General features: G+C 39.1%; 1 protein-coding gene and 1 pseudogene across 3 annotated transcripts; one reads left to right on the top strand and one right to left on the bottom strand.

The window, feature by feature from the left end:
- The first annotated feature begins 149 nt into the window (after positions 1-149).
- LOC145491978 (selenoprotein F-like) lies at positions 150-11,560 on the top strand (annotated as a pseudogene). The gene is made up of 5 exons (XR_014049905.1): positions 150-400; positions 7,560-7,623; positions 8,340-8,389; positions 9,123-9,190; positions 10,984-11,560. The product of XR_014049905.1 is annotated as a selenoprotein F-like (transcript).
- A 993-nt stretch (positions 11,561-12,553) lies between these two features.
- LOC145491956 (influenza virus NS1A-binding protein homolog B-like) lies at positions 12,554-20,056 on the bottom strand. Of its 2 annotated transcripts, XR_014049902.1 has the most exons (5): positions 19,769-20,056; positions 18,462-19,112; positions 15,681-16,137; positions 13,332-15,238; positions 12,554-13,282 (listed from the first exon to the last, which is right to left on the bottom strand). XR_014049902.1 is itself a non-coding variant. In XM_081471262.1 (4 exons), exons 1-4 carry the CDS (start codon positions 19,787-19,789, stop codon positions 14,397-14,399), a joined length of 1,971 nt encoding a protein of 656 aa, XP_081327388.1. In that variant the 5' UTR covers positions 19,790-20,056; the 3' UTR covers positions 12,554-14,396. The 2 variants fall into 2 exon arrangements, 1 of the variants encoding a protein (XP_081327388.1); XM_081471262.1 differs by having other exon boundaries at positions 12,554-15,238.
- Between the last annotated feature and the right edge of the window lie 325 nt (positions 20,057-20,381).

Raw genomic sequence — 20,381 nt, 5'->3', positions numbered from 1 at the left:
AAAACCACACAAATCCAGAAAACTTCACATGCTGGGATAAACTGAGCCGTGAACTCCGAGATTTTCCTTCCCCATATGCTGATCAAAATTTAGATTCTTTCAAACAATCCCAGGAAAAACTGCGAGAGGTCTGGGGCCGATGCCTCATTCTACTGTCGCTTGTGAGTTGTGCAAAATGGATTGGACGAACTATATGTCTCCTTTCCTTTCCATTTTCTTGGCGCTTATTCAGTTCACACTATCAGAATTGACTCCAGAACAATGCAGAGACATGGGATTTTCAGTGAACTTACTTTGTAGCTCGTGTGACGAGTTAAAACCTTTCAATCTCACAGAATCTTCCCTAGAACAGAATTGCCGAAAGTGTTGTCACGCAGACGGTCAAGATGAAGCCACGAAGGTTTGGATTAAATACGTCTTGTTAATAGCTTTCATTGACAGTTGTTGCAGCTTTTTATTCCGTACTTGTTTAAAAACAGGTGTCGGAAAGATTTGCGTAAAACGCCATACACAAGCTTAATTGAACCGTACAATTTCCCTCACACTTGTATCGCTAATAAGCATGGGGTTATACCGAAATCTTGGCCTCTGTTTGGGATGAAGTAAATATAAGTTCATCGTAATCTGATTTCTACGGTGGCCTATAAGAGACATCAAAACCTATTTCTTTTATTTTCATGGAATTTTAATGTAACTGTAACATTTTTCCATTTTTCCACTTGAGTTTTGAAAAAAATGGATTTTCTTTAAAAAAAACCTTAAGTTTTCGTAATAGAAAATTTAAGTTTACCGAAAATCTTGAGTTCTCTAAAACAAAAAATATTGAAATGGCTAAATGAAAATTAAACCAAGGCATGGAAAAATGTTTATCTTAAAATTCCAAGAAAATAATTAACAGATAGGCCTTGATGCCCCTTATAGGCCAACATAGATTTCAAACTTAAATCATCATGGTTGAGACTCAGGCCAGACCTGGCTGAGACCCCAGCAGGGTGATACAGTTACCTCCAGCCAAATGTGGGACTGTTGAAAATTAATTCATTACCACCAACATACTTAAATGTATTTCACAGAATAATGTATATAGTACAATGTCTCATGCCTTGCACTTTAAGGTGATTCCTTGGAACTGCATTGCGTACTCTACCCTGGTCCCAGAGGTTTTTCTTGATTTTTCTCTGCATGAGAGAGCTGCGAGAGAGCCGTGAAGCGGTGAAAGCGTGAAACGGCGAGAAAGAAAAACCTCTGGTTACCTTGGACTTGAATCTCACTTTCATGCAGATGCCAGCTGTCAAACGGGTCAAATTTATAATTTCAAAGGGGACCAATAGCAACTTAGCAATCACATGCTCATCAGCCGCTAATGTTTCCACTTGGGTAGTGAAGAGTGGTATCACTTGAACTACTTGGCCGGGGTCAACGCTTGTGTTTGCAAGAATGTTTTTATCCACAATGATCGCGAAGGTTCTGTCTTGTTAAACATTACTACGGAGCATGTTTCTCCACTTCTCGTTATGTAAGAAGGACTCGGGACTTCCGAATAGAAAGGCATAAGCCTCTTTGAGCTGATTGTTCTCGTCAACGTCTTCACCGCTCAAACTGGCTGCTGAAGTGCCATGGTTTTGCAGTTTGTGGATATGAGAGTCCACCAGAGACTTCAGAGGACACACAACCAAAATTGTGGCATGATGAGGGTATGAATAACCTGACAGGTACAGGTATTGGCAGAAATCAGGGAGCAACTGAAATATGATTGACTTTTCATGTCCGGTTGGCAGGATGGCGAACACATCCTTGCGATTATGACGGCGAGCAAGGCTTTCTTTTGGTGTTTGGTGAGACTTTCAATCTCTGGAAAACACTCCTCGAGTACCGAGGTCAAAATTTCTTGGAAGGCACTTTCAGAAACATAATCCATGTCGAACACCGGCAAATCTTGAATGGGTATAAACTGAGAACTGAATTATTTTGCAAACAAATTCCTTCCCTGGCAAAATTTACCTCAAGAAGTACAGTGACAGATATCCCCACTGTCCCCTTGGTGTTACCAATCAAACGAACCAATCATATTGATTTGCGTGTTTGTAAAAATATCAACCAATCCAAGTCTGAAGGTCAGAGCCTGACCCTGGCGTCTGCATGAAAGTGAGATTCAAGTCCAAGGTAACCAGAGGTTTTTCTTTCTCTCCACTTCGTGACTTGTGTTCGCCACTTCGTGAAAAGAAGAAAAATAAAAAAAACCCTCTGGGACCAGGGTATGTGCATCTCTACTGCGCATGATTTTTGCGTCATTAGTGGACGCTCACGAGCATGTGCATATACACAACATATACAAAATGCTGGCATTTTCTAAACGGCTTGGCTTGGGAGAAACTAATCATTGTTTTTTCCTTGGAAACGAATACTGGGACCTAACAATTTTTTTATTTAGTTTGAATGCAGAGATCACCTTTTTTCTATACAGTGAATATGGACCAATTTCTATTGCAGAGTAAAAAATTATCACTGAAAATGAGAGCATGGTTACCACTCGTAAAAGATAATATGGGGGCCCAGAACACCGCATGCTTGGAACATATTGAATCCCTGTCGACTAAATATGAGTGCCTTCATCATGAAACTTACATCAAATTCCTCCTTAACATTGATGCAATACATCCATTGTTGTATTTCTGGCTTAACTTCCCTATTTTTCTGCTCTCTTAAGGCGTAAGGTGAATGGTTCAAATATAAACGTTTCTGATAGCAGATAATTTCAGGAATTATGGGGCTTATTGAAGGTCCTCCTGCTCCTAAACAAATACGGAGATCCCCCCTTTTTTATTTCAAATTTTAAGTTCTCTTGATATAAGTAACTAACATATAAAGTTTGAAAGAAAATCCATTGTGAGTTCTATTTCGATGGAGTTACCTTGAAGGACTGAATAAATTTTTCTCAATCCTGCAACTCCCTTGCTTTTTGGCCATATCAAAAGAAAAGTCTATATTAAGGTGGCTCAAAACAGCTTCCAGCAGTTAGATTTTGATGGGTCATTACAACCACTCTTTATCACTTGAAGCAACTGTCAGTCATGGTGTTAACAAACTGCCCAATCATTGGTGAACATGTTACCATTGTCGTGACCTAATAGGTTTTTTCCTGTCACCTCTCCAGTAAGTAAAACATTTGTGTATCTTGCACTTGTTTTGCGTGTGCACTAAGCCATCTGTAGGTACATGTTTATAGTTGGATTTCAGTGTAATTTTTGAGAGATAACAGTTAGTTTTTCAACTGGAAGATGTTAACAGTTAGTAGTTAGCGATATGCTGCTATTCTGGTGTTCCTAGTTTAAGTATAAGTTCATTAAACTTCATTTGGTCACAATAGGAAAATTTTGCTTTCATTTTAGTTGTGTACTTGGTAGCATAGTTGATTGCATCAATGTCAACCCAGCGCCCACATGGCACTTAAACCACGCCTTGCCTGATGCGCAGAATGTGTGCGCACTAACAAAAGTAGGCACTGTCCTTAAAAGAATAAAATATTTTGGCGAGATTAAATGAAAATGGGTCTCTATTGAAAACTAACTTCATACATAATAAAGTGTATTATCGTTTGTCTCACGATGTAGTCACTTGAGATGTAGATCGCAATGTTTCGACTGCTTACTGCTAGTCTTCTTCAGGCGATAAGGTCGACTGATTGCACAGTATCATTTATATCACAAAGGTCAGCTGTGATTGGTGCATTTCGATCCTCCTATTGTTCCATTGTTCCGGCGAGTAGCTGTTCCCTCAGCGGTCCGCTGTTGTTCCGTTCTCCTGTTGTTGTGTTTCTTGATCGTGGCTATCCATGCTTCAGGAATTTCAATTCCACTATCCCTGTTGATGTTATTAGGGTGAAGTCTTATGTGAATAGCTTCCTTGACCCTGCGTGTGTACCAGTGAGGATCTCGATCAATAAACTTGACCTCATTCCAGATAGGATAGTGGCCGGTCTCGTGGGTGTGTTCAGAAACGGCGGAGGTCTGGGTACGGGCGAGTCGTATGTCCCTGTCGTGTATGTCCCTGTAGTCGTATGTCTTTGATCCTCTCCTGCATAGATCTCCCTGTTTCCCTGATGTAGACTTTGCCACACTCACAGGGAATCCTGTAGACAACACCATCCTGTTTAGCCGGGTTGACGGTGTCCTTTGGTCGCACTAAGTGTGACCGAAGTGTCGTGTCGGACTTAAAGACGGTGCGAATGCCATGTTGTTCTAGGCAGCGGCGGAGAGACTCCGAAACTGCTTGGACATAAGGTAAAACGGCGGTGGATTTAAATTCCACGACAGGCTCTCTTCTTGGGGCTGTTCGTGCCTTTGTGATCTTCTGTACAAAAGAGGAGGGATATCCGTTAGAAACAAGTACAGATGACAGATGTTTCTTCTCTCCAGCGATTACTGATGGTTTGGTCACGAGAGGTTTAGCCCGGTCGTACAGACACTTCACAATACCGCGCTTTACTGACTGAGGGTGGTGTGAATCATACGCTAGGTACTGATCAGTATGTGTTGGTTTCCTGTAGACACTGGTGGTAAGGCGGCCATCAGGTTCTCTGTAAACTGACGTGTCGAGAAAGGCGATCTTGCTGTTGTTCTTGATCTCCATGGTGAAACGGATTGATGGTTGTTGACTGTTCAGGTGCTGCAGGAAGACATCAACTCTATCCCGATCCAGGATGGTGAAAGTATCATCTGTGTAGCGTTTCCAGATCGTAGGCTTGCAAAGTGCAGACTCTATTGCTTGTTCTTCAAATATCTCCATGTAGAGATTAGCAATAACCACGGATACAGGGCTCCCCATGGCTACTCGCCTGTACCCAGACCTCCGCCGTTTCTGAACACACCCACGAGACCGGCCACTATCCTATCTGGAATGAGGTCAAGTTTATTAACCACGCGGCCATGGGCCGAGCGTGGTTCATGGTTTACCCGTGGTTTTTTTTTTTTTTTTTCGCAGTTTTGTCTGCGACCAGACCCAAGCTTCCACTCGGGAAAATTTTTAGTCACGCAACCTGTGATGTTTACTCGCCAAAAGCTGTTGAAACATTAATAAATCTCATCTCCGATACTGACTTTCGCGGGAAAAAATTAAAAACCCAGCGTTCATCAAAAATTATATTTTTTCAGCAGAAATTTAGCTCGGAACATATACATATTTGTATTCCTTTAAATCGTCGATGAAATGACCTTTTCCGGATATTTTTTTCTTCGGAGTCAACAAAAGCCTCCGATTACAAAATCACGCCGAACCCACACGTTGCAAAAAAATCTCTTCAAAACCCTGACTTCAAAGCGATATAACACTTCAGCGTTAATAGCTACCACACATCGGCAGGCGGTAAATCTATTCGTTAACAATCCAGCCTTATCGTGTTAAAATTTCAGTGAAATCGAACAAAACCAGAATTAATTCGAATTTTTTTGTGACCTCACTCCCCAGACTTGACCTAACAAAGGAAGCAACGGTCGCCCATAGCAACCGAAAAACACGAACATAACAAAGCCGAACGTTTCGGCCAAAAATCTCCAGAATTATCGCCTGAGAGCTTAAACTTGAATGGGAACATCTTTTTTGAACTTTTTTCAACTGATTTAGACGAAAGACTGGCCTCGGCGGGCTACAAGAAAGACCAAGAGAAAAACAGAACAAGACAGCAGAACAAGCCGATAACATTTCATCGCACGGCTTTCGGCACAAAAACGAAAATACAGCTTACTTCTGGATAAATTCAGCCTTAGAAGCCAGCAACCGGCCCCAAATTACTTTCTGTATCCTTACAAATGTCCTGATTTCCATGTCCGAAAGATTTTGCCCCAATTTTGAGCAAATAAACATTTTGTTGACGGTGACCGCCATTACGGTGGCTTGCATACTAAATTAGCTAACTTGACAAAATTCTCCCGAGGGGGGATATGACGAAAAGAGCTGAAAGATGGCCTATAATTGGCTAATGATGAGATCATCGAAAGTAATGCCAATTTTGTCACGTTTTCAATCTGTGGTCACTGGAGTGACCAAAATCGATACATCGGTCGGGATAGAGTTTTATTATTAAATTATATGACTTGTGTGACTACTTTGCTAGCCCTTTACTCGTGGAAAATACCAATTAAATTTAATCATGACTTTTAAGAAAGAAAGCTGTTGTTAATAGTGTTATTATCGTGTCATTCATATCGCTCATGCCCATACATATCCCGAAGAAAGTTCTACAAAGATTAAGACCATTACGTCATCGGAGATTTGTCAATGGCTACCACTGATGGTGCAATAATACAGTTTGTGTTGATCAAGTGATGTGATGTCTACAGTAAGAAAAGAATCATCAATAACTGCTTTGGAATGTGCACTGCGTTCCGACGGTAGTGCTAAGCAAACAGTTAAATTTTAAAAGCGCGGTTATAAGATCTAACAGATCTTCTTGTTGATCAAGATTCTCACTGGTACACACGTAGGGTCAAGGAAGCTATTCACATAAGACTTCACCCTAATAACATCAACAGGGATAGTTGAATTGAAATTCCTGAAGTATGGATACCCACGATCAAGAAACACAGCAACAGGAGAACGGTACAACAACGGACCGCTGAGGGAACAGCTACTCGCTGGAACAATGGAACAATAGGAGGATTGAAATGCACCAATCACAGCCAACCTCTGTGATATTAATGATACCGTGCAATCAGTCGACCTTATCGCCTGAAGAAGACTAGCAGTAAGCAGTCGAAACGTCGCGATCTACATCTCAAGTGACTACATCGTGAGACAAACGATAAATATGGGTTATTGACCAAGTGTGAGGTCAAGATGGCTGGATATTGGCCAAGTTCTTTTTTTGCGAGTTTATGGACTGAGACGGAGTCGAGGTCCATAAACTCGCAAAAAAAGAACGAGGCCAATATCCAGCCATCTTGACCGAACATGCTTGGTCAATAAAGGATTTATTATATGGCTTTGGGGGAAATTTTTCTTGCGGGACACGGCGGGTAGTCCCGAGCGGGCAAGATAGCTCCATCTTACCCACTCGGGTAGCCAATCACAGCGCAGGATTTGATTCATCTTGCCCGCTCGCGGAGCTTGCCATATAATAATACACTTTATTGGTGCATCTACCACGGTGAATAACAACAACCTTTTCCTCGACATTAACTTCATACATGAAGGCATTCATATCAACTCCAGTGCAGTCTCTCTTAGTGAATTTGAACCTGCTCAAATTTCCTTGTGAGTTGACAAGACAAACTCAATTGACTTAAAATGGTGTCAACTTATTTATACAATCAGCTTGAAAGGTCATGGTCTGGTGGACATGAGAGGAAGAAAACTTGTATCCAAACCTGGGCCGCATTATTGTATGATATATAGCGGTAATATATTTTTTTCAAAACAAACTGCATTCATGAAGGCCTCTGCAGCTTAACTGTAGCCTGTAGCATTCAGCATCTACCACATATACATTCCATTTACATAGTTATCTCTTATTTATTTATCACAGCCATGATATTAATGATCTATTTCTTCTTTGACCTGTTCAGAGATATGCCTTTGCTACTCTTGAAGTGTGTAGCTGAAAGTTAGGGAGGTTCCCTCAAATTCAGGGTAAGGACAACAATGTTATCAGACTGAGAGTTGCTTGTGTTGCTTTCAACTGCTATTTGCCTATAATGAAATTGAAATTTTGTATGGTCAAAATCCAAATGTGGCAAATAAAACTTCTAATTTTTGAATTGTTAGTAATATGATATGTCTGTGTGGAATACACATGCAATATGTCACAGACAAAGCAAAGTGATACAGATCCAAACAATTTTCTTAAAAGATTTGTTGTTTTAAACAGTCTTTTTAAATTAAAGTAGAAGGTCATTTCAGCTTGAATAGAAACCAGGGCTATGGTACTTAACTGGGCCCTTCCTAGTGAGATGCACTGTGTTTTTGGTACACCACATATCATAAATTTACAAGAATAAGAACTTTAAAGATTTGCTTTATTCAACAGTGCTTTGAATGAACACCGCACCTCTGAACAGCACATTACTTATTAAAAACGTTTAGCTCTTAAGCAGTGTTTATTTAGTAACTGAAGAGGCTTACAGGTACTCCTCTTTTCAGCTACTTGGTTCTTATTTGAAGAAAAGGGTAACATTACATTTTGTACCCAGTTTGTTGCTGTTGCCTTTTTTTTTATCAAAATAAAGAGTCATGTGATATTCAACAATTAAGTTTCTTTAATAATAAACTACTGCCATTTGAGTAAATACAGTATACTTGTAGATGGTTGTTTTTGTTTTATCAACTCTTAATATGTTGTTTTACAGCCTTTGTCCGGAGTGACAGGCCTACTAAGTTTCCAAACCTTAGGATGAACGTAAGCTGTTTAGTTGTATATTATTATGATAATGTTTTATCAGGGTTTTACTCTATAAATTTTACTGTACAGGCAGGGCTTTAGCTAAGAACCGGCTACCAGTTAATTTCACTGGTTGAAAGATACATTACCTGTAACCTTACCACTGGTTGCAATTTCACTAGAAACCAAAGACTAGTACATATATTAAGTACATTTTAGGGTGCACAGGCCAGAATAGCAGGTTAAGCTTGTTAGAGTGGTTTCAATGGAGTGCTGTAAAACCAATCCTGTCGGCATAATTCTTGTTTTCCAAAATTTCTCAAACTAAGTACTGGATGTGGTTCTCAATACAAAAGGATAGCAGTTATTTAGACTTTCAGTAATATATAAAGAGAGAGGGTGTATTTTGGGACAAAGCGAAAACCAAAACCTAAATTTATAGTTTCAATTAATGGAATACATCAGTTTCCTTTGGTTGAAGATCTTGCTGGTGATTAGTTTTAACACAACAAACATTCCAGACATATTTTAGTTGTTGATGGTTTTCTGAGTTTGACTGTTATTAAATACGTAGTAATTAAACCTTGAATAAATGCTTGGGTGGGTTATTTACATCTCTACCTTGAAGTCCCAACATTTATTTGGGAAGGAGCTCAGAGAAAAGTGAGAGAATTAAATATAATAAGTTTTTATTGGTGCAATAATATTACTATATTGATGTGCTTTAAGCAATGCTTTCTTGGTTTTTCAGTTTGTACGAGGGGCTGATCCCATTCTAAAGCTTCATGATGAAAATAATGATGTAAAAGAGGTTTTAAGGTGTGTTTAATTCTTCCTTATTTGTAACTATAACTTATATTAGGTCAGTTGATCAGCCAACCAAGAGTTAACCTTTAATTGAATGTGAGACAACTGTGACCTTGGTTTGTTGGATTGTTACATATCTGGAGGTAACTGACATTCAGTTCCTGGCCATTGTCCTTGTCATGCAGGGTCCGAAATTAACTTTTTTAGGCAGGTGCCAACTGGCAACTGAAATTTTTTTTTCAGCATATGGAAAAATGTGGTTGCCAAAGTGTCAATAAAATTTTTCCTTCGCAGCAAAACACAAACCAAAATTTTTGCTTGCCAGATGGAAAATTCTGGTCGCCAATTTTTTTTTTTAAGAATCAGAACGAAGAGAACGCGTTTGGGGCCGCAATGATGGCGATTTTTCCGCTAATGATAAGATTAAATACAAACACGCTGATTATTTATACACCTACCACTGAAAATCGAATGCCGGCCATATACACAGTTTCGTGCGACTGTCAAATGTTTTAAGTCAACTTTATACCTTCTCTTGTATCTACCTTTTGGAGAAGAATGTACCCGACTGAAAACTGCCGTTTGGTTCTTTGCTCTATGTGCAAAACAATCTTTCCTTTCACGTTCTGTCAAGACAATCAACGAATCACCGTGTTGAATATCGAAATCTTCCACTAATTTCTTCGCGGATGTTCCGTCTCCACTTTGTAATAAATTATGGAAAGAGTTCAGGACATCTTTGGACACCACATCGCCTGAATAAATATTCATGGTGAAAGAACGCACGTGGCCTTCTGCGCCCGCAATACGTATGTTATGGGAAACCGCTGAAAAAACATAGCAGTGAAGCTTCGCACTGATCGTAGCTGTGAAACTTTGTGGTAGATTTATAATAACAGGAAAATCGGTTTTACACTTCAAAAGCAGAGGAAAGGTAAAAAGTAAGTGACCAATAAGTTTGTGTAATTATCGTGGCTTGAAATAGTTAATCACCCGCTGGCGACCAGTTGTGAAATTCTGGTCACCAGTGCAAAATTTCTAGTCGCATTGGTGACCAGGAAAGCGCAATTTCGGACCCTGTCACGTGTTCCTGGCTGAGACACTTCACTGTCATATGGCCTCTCTTGATCAAGGCTTATAAAATGGATACTGGACAAGAAAGGATGAGAACCAACCACATATTGTGTCAGGTCTGAAATCAAACTCAGGCCACACTGGTGTGAAGCAAGTGCCCTCAGCACTGCACCACCTCTGCTCTCAGTTAGAGCAGTACCTTCTCCAGTGCAACAAGCAATACCTACAATCATGGGCAAAAGCAGTTGAGATACTCCCCGAAAAAGACCTGTTTTGTTGAACACGTGTGTTTTTCAATCTCCAAATTCACATTTCGACCCCCTCTCCCCTTTTCAATGTTGTAACCACATGACAGTGTCCACGGAACGTATTTCAACAATGAAAAGGGGGAGAGGGGGGTTTGGCTATCGACAAAAAAGATGTTTTTTGAAATTGGGGAAGGACGCCGGTAGAAGGCGTTTGTTTTGCTCAAATGTGTCAACACTTTTGTCCATGATTGTAGAGTGATTTGTGCTCTTTTGATATTAATAGAAATGAGGTTTTATTGATGGCACCACCATTGAAAGTACATAGCTTTTGGGGAAGTCTTGTTGTAGTTAAGGAAGTACATGTACATAAACTCTGACTAGGAAAGTAACCTTTTAGACAAAGCAAGCTGTTAAGGATTTGTTGTCCTTGCTTTTAAACTTCTTAGGATTCATTTTTTTTTGGCACTCATTGTTAATTTTCAGCATTGAAAAGTGGAATACAGACAGTGTGGAAGAATTTCTTAATGAGAGACTTGTAAAATAGACTGTTGATGTTGTATGAAGAGGACACCTTGTGCATTGTAAATATGAAGACTTCACCTAAAACCCATAATTGGTGTGTGAAGTTGGAGGACACACTGTACAAAGGACTTCTGTTTCATTATTTAAAGATTATGTAACTATTTGATAGATGTTAAAATATGACCTTATATGCAAAAATATCATCAGCACTTAAGAGTCACATACTACATTCTTTCTCCACATGTTTACGCAGACTATGTAGACTGGATCCCAATACGCATATTTTAGGTGATTCTAGTCTAAATCTTGACCACTGAAAACTGAGAATGAAACTGGCAATTGCACAGTCAAGGATAACAGCTAGTTTTCCTACTGTTTGTATGATGACTTTACTGTAAACTGTATAATAAGGTTGTAAAGTTGGAGGCCTTTAACAGAAGGAAATCAATGCGGTCTATTCTTGCACTATTCAATTCCAGTGGTATATGTGAATTTAGATGCAAATAGCTAGCAGTTAATAAACTACTTTTTCTGGGTACCTATCGATAGATATAGTTCTCTCAAGATTCTATATACTAACTGCTTTGGGGTATTGTTTTTTCTTTTTTTGCAAACTATCTTAGTGTGCTCTGGTATTTCCACTCTGGTACTGTACTTCCCAATTTTTTTGGATAATTTTCATGCCTGTTTGCTCTGAAGTGTCAGCTGTGTTTTCACAGTTAGCCCCCAAGCGGCTCTTTGGGGTTAAGTACAAGAAGACAGCTGACACTTCAGACTAAGCCTGTTAAACGACTTTATTATACATTGTAGTCACCATCTGTCTTCTCATTGGCTAAAAGCCTACAAATAATTCTGGGAAACAGCGCAACCTACAGATTATTCACTAATCTGCTAGCAGATTAGTGAATAATCCGTGGGTTGTGCGTGCAATGCATAATTTCCAAGAACAATGTCAAGTTCACGTAAGAACATGGCTTGTCAAAAGTTAACTGTGTTTGGTGTGATAATGCGTTTGTCGTTATTTTCTTTAAAACAAGGTATAAGAAAACGATACTGTTATGAGATTCAGTTTTTGTGATATCCAGAATAATCAAGGTCTCAGTTAGTGTTATCAGCTTCAGCCTTCAGCTTTGGCTGATAACACTTGTTTTGAACTGAACTTCTTTACAAGGAAAACTTTCTTCTGGATAGTCAAACCATGTGGGCAAAATCACCCTCACATCTAGTCAATTTGCCTGGTTACCAAGCACCTAATGAAACCCCTAAGGGGTGGGGTAGGGAGTGTGGGGGCATTAATTTTCCTAAAAAAGTCAAGCAATGACTAATTTTCCAGGGGAACTTCAAACTGAGACAACAGGTATTTGATGATGGCATGGTTATAATTTTCACAATGTTGGTGACTAAAAATTACTATCAGATCCGAGGGAAAATACTTTTTTTGTTGATCGTGGGGATTTAATTTTCTTGTGAACTTTGTTTTGTAGCATCAGTAAGTAAAGAAGGGTACAGTGATGTCACAAACAAATCACAATTCACACTTCAATAATTTAATTGTCTTCTTATAAACTTCAATGATGAAATAATTTAGCACTCAGATCATGGTTGTTTTCAAACAAGTCCAAATAAGATTGGAACACGTCTTTTAAAATTTATATCTCTCACTCCCTTTATAGCAACAAACTTATAAAAGCTTTTGCCTACCTAATTAAATAACTTTGGGGAACAATAAATTAGTAAAAAAGTATACAAACTGAGAGTTACTGTAATAATTATTGGAACTTTTTGTCCTTTACACAAACAGCAAATGACTTATTTGACAAGTCTCTGGTTTCACTCAACCTGTAAATCACCGAGGTTGTCATTATAGCCATATTTCTATTTAATTATTATACTAAAATACTAGTCAGTAGGAAGTTTAAGGGACTTGAGGGAAGTTAAATCTATTACTTAGCCTTGCTTAGCCCTATGTTTGGTAATGTTTGACATCAACTAATCAATAAAAATTGATGGAAAATGCTTGGAAATTATACACAGAATTTCTGAACTTGGATAAGACCAATGCAGGGCATCAAAAAATGGGCAATGTAGTATTGCATGTGAACTAACGAGATAGATCTCTTAGCTAGCTGAGGAAATTCAGGTGTGGTGGCTCCACTGGAGTACAGCCCTCATTCCATGATTTCTGTTTATTACAGAGGAAGGTGCTTGTCACAGGGCTGTCATTAAGTTTTGATTCACCTTGTAAACTTGATCTTCACACCTGTAACAAACTTGCTACTTTATGTAGTGTCGACTAGAGGCGAGTTCACCTGAAACATCAAGGGTCCATCAAACATACTCGGCCATAACAGGTACAAGGGTTATGGCCCTTAATTAATGACAGCCCTGTGTCATACTGGGGTTGCAATCTGGGAAACATTTGTTTGAGATGACAGAAATTTCCGCTTGTAAACCAAAGGAAATTCAAAAGCGGTTTTGTCCTTTTAAATTCATCATTGCTATGTCAACAATCTATTGTGATGGCTATTTTCAGTACAATGAGTTGTATCATAGCAAAGAACCATTATTCTACTGATGTTTCATTTTAGACATAACTTACAAAAAAATCCAATAAAATAAGCATAACAATGAGCAAGGTACATGCATCACTGTATTAAAGAAATGTTGCTGATTATGTATGGTCTTAAAACTAAGAAATCAAAATATTAGAGCACAAAATTACAAGTAGGAATGCAAAATTAATTACAAAGCTAATCTGTTAGCTTGCATGGACATCATGAACATAAAAATTAACAAAAAATATGGAAAACTTAAATTCAACAAAATAATGGATTTTTTTTAGTCACATTTCATACTGTCCTTGCTCCAATTTCTTTTTATAACTTCCTGTAATAAAAAATGCACATGGATTGAAAATTGTAAAATTACTATTACTAGTACCATTAGTTACAGGTAAGTTGTGGACAGGTGAAAAGAATTTCAATAACTTAAAAATGTATTCCCCTCACTGTTATTATTCACAAGCTGCACCACTAATCAACAGAAACCAGAATAGTGTTAAAGAGAACTTGTCAATATGCTCACACAAAATGGGATGTGACTATGTAAATCCACAACTCTAATGTTTAGTGTCACTGGTTCATATCTGAAGTCAAACCAAATCTATATGTACAACTATGTGTTTTAAAATATGCCACAAAATACGAAATCAGGTAAAATTATCTTACTAATAAATATTAATTCTACTTATCGACAGTGGAAGCTTAACTTGAATAAAAAGCCTGTTACTGGCATTCAGTTTTCTCAGAAAAATGCTGTCACCATTTTCTTTCTGGCATGTCATAATTCAAGCGAAAGCTCTTAATGCTTGACAGTCATGAATTAACAAAACAGTTCCATTTGTCACTCTTGGCATCATAGTATTCAATGCTTTTCAAAAATGAAGATCCCCCAAAACCACCAACAGCATAGATGTAGTCTCCAATGACAACTATCCCAACATTATGGCGTGGAGTATTCATGCTAGCCACAGCTTTCCACTCATCGGTATCAGGGTCGTAGCATTCCACACTGTTCAGGAAATTAGTGCCATCAGAGCCACCAATCACATACAGTTTACCATGCAGTGATGCAGCACCAGCACCACGGCGATGTGTCTTCATTGGTGGGATCAAATACCAACGATCTTCTTCAGGGTTGTAACACTCCACAGTGTTGAAGCAGGTCCAGCCGTTGTAACCACCGACAGCATAAAGCTTGCCATTTAAAGCTTCCACGCATAGGTTGTTCCTTTCAGTGTTCATGGGTGCAACCCTTGCCCACTCTTCTTTCTCTGGACTATACACTTCAACACTTTTAAGGTTCCTGGGTCCTTGGTAGCCCCCAACTGCATAGATGTGTCCATCAATCACCCCTGTTCCAAAACTGCAGCGGCACTGCAACATGGCTGGTGCAAAGCTCCAGCTGTTTGTAGTCTCATCATAGGTTTCCACTGTATTGAGTTCTGTATGTCCATTGGAGCCACCAATGGCAAATATCTTGCCATTGACTACTTCAGACTCTAGTCGTCCTCTGTGAGAGTTCATGCTTGTGACAGGCATCCATTCATTCAACTGAGAATCATACTGCTCCACTGTGTTCAGACAGTCACCCCTATCATAGCCACCTATTGCATACAGCTTTCCATCAAGCTCAACTGCTCCGACACCACAACGACCTGATGATAACAGAATTATAAAAAAGAACTGATTAGTGTTGACTTCTTGGATGTTTCAACTAGACAGCTTCTGTGCACTGGCCATGTTTTACAGCAAAGCACTGGCATGTTTTGAGGACTAGTGAGTCTGGAGACTACAACAGACATTTTGGGGCAATGGATCATTGATGTTAATACTGGGACTGAAATTTCTAGAACTGATGTTAAAATTTCAATCCAAACAAAATCAATAGCAGATGGTGAAACCACTTATTAAAACCCTCAACTAAATAGACTTCTTTGTACATTGCAACAAACATCGGTGCTGAGTTGAGGACAAGGTGGACAAAAATACACAGTCAAATGTATGAAAAGGTCCACCCCAACCTTGCTCTGCTACTATTATTGGTACACACTGAAGTGGATTGCAGGGAAAGGTCTATTATTACATATTACTACACACCTCTACTCATCGGAGCTACAAGTACCCACTCCTCTCCAGGACATGAATCCCCAGAGTCTGAGTTATTGGTGCATGTGTGAGCTTGAGTGTGAATGGATATTGCCACCAACATCCCTCTGATAGTCACCACACCTACACAGCCATTTTCACTGGTTTGAACAGCACCAATCAGCTGGAAATCTTTCTCGCTCATCCACGAATTTTTCCTCTTGTTGTTATTGTTTTCAATCAGTACAATCAACTCCTCTTCATCCTCGCTGCTGTTTGTCTCTGGTTTGGATAACTGTTCAAGCGAGGTGTACCGAATGTATTCACGCTGAGCTTCTGTTGTAATTAGCTTGGACTTCTCATCACCAGAGTCCAGATCCTCTATGGTACACTCTTTCATTTCATCATCTGCAGTCAGGAACACAATGTGGGTCTTCTCCAGCAATCCTCTTAAATTAATACTTCCAGCCTGTTAAACATAAAAATAGATGATAAACCACAGCGATAAGGGATATAATAGCTTTGTTGTTTGGATTAGTTTACTATTCTGTCAAAAGAGAAACTTCCTGAGCAATTCGTCAATGTACAGGTAGATGAAACAACAATCAAACACCTCCAAATACGTAAATCTTTCTACATCGATCAAAATACCATGCCCTCTAAAATTTGCCTGGATGCCCCTTGAAAAATTCACTGCCAGACAAAAACACAGTGAGGGGATTGTGCTAAAAAAGCAGATTTTGCTGAAGGTCCAATATTGCAACACAAGAAAATCAAAGCTGAGTTTTTGCTCTCTTGTACTCCAATTTTCCAATAAATACAGCAGGTATATTTTGCAGGTTGCAGGTTGCAGGTTGAAATTTAATTATAACTGGAAAACAGCTGGCACTTAAAAGAAACGTACAGGTGGTAGACTTACTGTGACTGTTACATAACACTGTTTACAATCGCTCCGTAAGGTGGCTTCCACTTAAGTGCCAAACCGGCCAAAGCAATGGGAGGAGAGTACATTCCTATTATTTTAACCCTGCAATGAATTATCGTTTTTGAAGAAACATCTGAAATATAATCTGAAATATCTGCTGAATTTGGTTTCGTTCCTGAGAGTACCGAAATGAAAGCACACTGAGCTTGTGCTAGTATATTCCGTCGGTTAAAATCTTAAGACTTATATTATTTCGTTTCTTTATTCATTTGCTTCATTTGTGATGGCAATCTTCTTTTGTTGAGGGAAGACCCGAGCCAAATCTGGAATTGATGGAAACATCTGTGGAGCGGCCATCCAGATGGCTTTGAAGAGATTTCACTGGTCTCATGCGATCTGCGTGTAGATCGATAAGTACTTATAGTGGATCGATCGTGTTTTCACTGTGTGAAAGATGCAAACTACTTTATGTAAAACCTCTGACAAGTATATAGGTTATTAATTATATTTAGTGCCAGCGGTTTTCCAGTTATAATTAAATTTCAACCTCCAACTTGCAAAATATACCTGCCGCAATAAATGTTATTTACCAAAGGTAACTAAATTTACCAGTGAACTGAGTTAATCTAATACCCTGCTGAAATAGAAGCAATCTCCACTTATGACATGCCAGATGAGTACATTATTAGAGCACTTTAGTTCAAAATGCTAAGTTACCAGGCGTAGCTAAAGTAACTGACAACAGTTAGCTCAAAACATTTAATTTTGAAAGGAGCATCAGGCAATAATTGTGCCACCAAATTAACAATTACATAAATCACTCGCATACTTCCTAAATTACTTTGGTAAACAATATTTCCTGAGCAAATTTTCAAAGTCTTCTGATGAGGCTCTTAATGATTCAGTTTTGATGAAGGGTGGTGCAACCTTAATTAATCGTACAAAATTCATAGCTCCTTTGAAGAAAATTTTCAAAACAAATAAGCGAGACTTCATGAATAATTTAAAGCTGGACACTATTTGATAAGCGGGCAATGCAATAAGTTGAAGTCATTAAAATTAATAAAAAGTATTACAAAAATAAGCCACAAAAACTTAAATGATGACATTGATGGAAGGGCAGACAAAAAACTTTAACGCATGCTAAAGAAGAGGAAACTAAATCAACGTTCGAAAACCGAAAGGGCTATTGTGATGCAAAATAGCTAGGATGAAAGGCTCAAGATGCAGTCTACACGTAATAAACGATAATACAAAATGCAGGGGACAACTAAATCCTTGAAAAAACTGTTTGCCTCCACCAAGTTAAGAACCCAGTCCTGTTGTTTATCTCGAAATATGCACATCTACATGTACATCAGTGAGGGGCCAGCTAATATAAACACATGCATTTCCAGTTCCTTTGTCGTGCATGACACAATAGGTGCTCTAATTTTCTGTCTACGTCTGGGTCACATTTCCACAACTAAGTTTACACTCGCAAATTAGTTACCACAAGCGAATGAAAGGCATTGGAAAATCGTGAAATGGCAAAAAGCTCCCAAAAAGACCTTTCGAAACATGCACATTCCTCCGAGGGTCAATTACAATATTTCGCGCTAAAAATTGATTTCCCGCGGAAATTTAAGCCTACAATGTTTATATTTTTCGCGCATCGGAGAGAGGAAATTTTGGTAGAATTTGGGTTCAAGGTACTGTCAACTGTTTTAGATATGCTAAAAGCTAGTTCTCGCTAAAACTGAACAGCTTAGCGGGGGAAGTTATAAGATAAACAAACAGTACACGCTTAGCTATCGACGCACATTAACTAGCTGTCAGAAGCTTGCAGGTGAAAGGAAGTCGAAGTAAACTGAAAATACTTTTCTCACCTCTAGTTGCTTATGCGCCCAGTTTATAGCTACTTTGCAAAGCTTTTCGGAATCGATGGTTTCTTTCTGTCTTTCGTTTGTGGTGGCGAGTTCGATCTGAAGCCGCGGCAATTGAAAGAAGTCTTTCTTGTGGTAGATTTCCTCGACGTTCTGTTCAATGAACTCGTCCACCGCAGACATCAAAGTGGGACAGTCGTTTCTCTCCGCAAAGGCTCTAACAGCCATCCAATCTAAGGGAAGAACTTTCTCCCGGATAAACTGCTCCGACAAATCTTGGACTTCTCTCATTCCAAGACTTTTGGCGACATGGAAGACATTCAAGACTCGATCTGCAGGCACGTTGATTTTGCCTGTGTAGGCGAATTCCACCAACTCTTCAACAGCATTTGGATTCAAACCTTCCAGATCAACTGTAAACTCGGATTCTTCTCTGCTCATCTGATTTTCTAAAATCTTTGGTATTGCCGCGGCCAGAATAGCGCGGTGTCCTCTGATCTCTCTGTCGCCTGCTTTTAAAATTGCATCACAAAAGCGCGCGCTCTTTCGTTGCTCGTTCAGGGCTTCGAAGACTGTTCGAAGATGGAGATTATTTTCGAACGTCAACCTTCCAGCAACCGTTAAGTTTTTAATCCTTCCCACTTCATCGGCGTCCTAACAGGAAAAAAAGCAGTCAATGAATTAAAAGAACTGTCGTTGAAAGACACGGTAACCAAGTTAAAGATGATTTCGCAATATTATTGCTTTCTTCAGGTAAAAATTCGGAATGATTTCGATTCACTTCTGAGCTTGGTAAGCCATTGATAAAACATTTATCGGAAAATAATATCATTAACTACAGTAAAAGGTGCCACGTTTTTACGAAAAGCCCTATTTTAATTTTCCTAGGCCCAGCCAAGAGATCGAAAACTCTAAACAAAACCCAAGACGACTGAGTTAGCACACTTTAGAGATTTTTCGATCAGAGGAAAAACTAAGCTTAAATTCTTACATTTTTTTACTTACTCGGCTTACAGATCGGTCAAGCTATCAACTTGGTGGTTAGTCTGTCACGGAAACGCTTGTCATAAACTGCACAGGTAATAAAGTTGTGTCTTGAGCTTAAGCTTATATTTGGTGAAATTTTTCAGAATTTTTGTGACTCGTTCGACGTTCGGTGGTCAGTGCTATAACCCGGTTGAGACCGCGCGTGTCACTCGACAAATCGTCTCTAGCTTTCACAAGTTGTCCTGTTTTGTGTATTTTAGTCTGGCTGGTCGAGACGCGGAATAAAACTGCGGAGAGAATCAAACAACCGAAAGAACACTTGCCTTCATTTGTGCTGATTTCATGTCGATATCAGTAATATCGCACGTGTTGACTGTTCGCGCTCGCCGTGACAGCTGGCTCTTCAACAGAACGGTGAAAGCCTCTATCAGAAAGTGTTTTCTGCATGTGAAATCTCCCCAGCACTAAGACAAGCACCATCCCAAACGTCCGAACGACTGCAGAACGATCGACCACCGTGCACTTCTTTCTTGTACCACGTGAAAGAACTCAACTGGAACGCTATCGTCACTGATTTGCTATTGGTTTACAAACACAATGCCATTTCTCACCTATTGAAAGCCTATTAAAAGCAGAAATTCGTTTCACACAAACAAACAAGAAATACGTGACGCAGATCTTCGTCCGTGCAGTTATCAGAGTTGTACAAATTCGAGGGATTTTTTTGTCCAAGGCAATGAAAGTGAATGTAGTGAATCGGGAACAATATGTAATTTGATATATAGGCTTTCACGTTTACAATTCTCATAACCAGGTACAGCGTGATTTCTGTCACGTGCGACGTAAATTGCTAAAATTGGATAACATTTGAGCTGAGGTGTTCTAGAAAATACACCAATCGCTCTTTATTAAAATCCAAAGAAACAAACGTTCCTT

This window comes from Orbicella franksi, chromosome 1 (genome assembly GCF_964199315.1).
Source record: "Orbicella franksi chromosome 1, jaOrbFran1.1, whole genome shotgun sequence".
Lineage (NCBI taxonomy): Eukaryota > Metazoa > Cnidaria > Anthozoa > Scleractinia > Merulinidae > Orbicella > Orbicella franksi.
The sequence above is the reverse complement of the archived record's forward strand: the minus strand, read 5'-3'. Positions and strand labels throughout refer to the sequence as shown.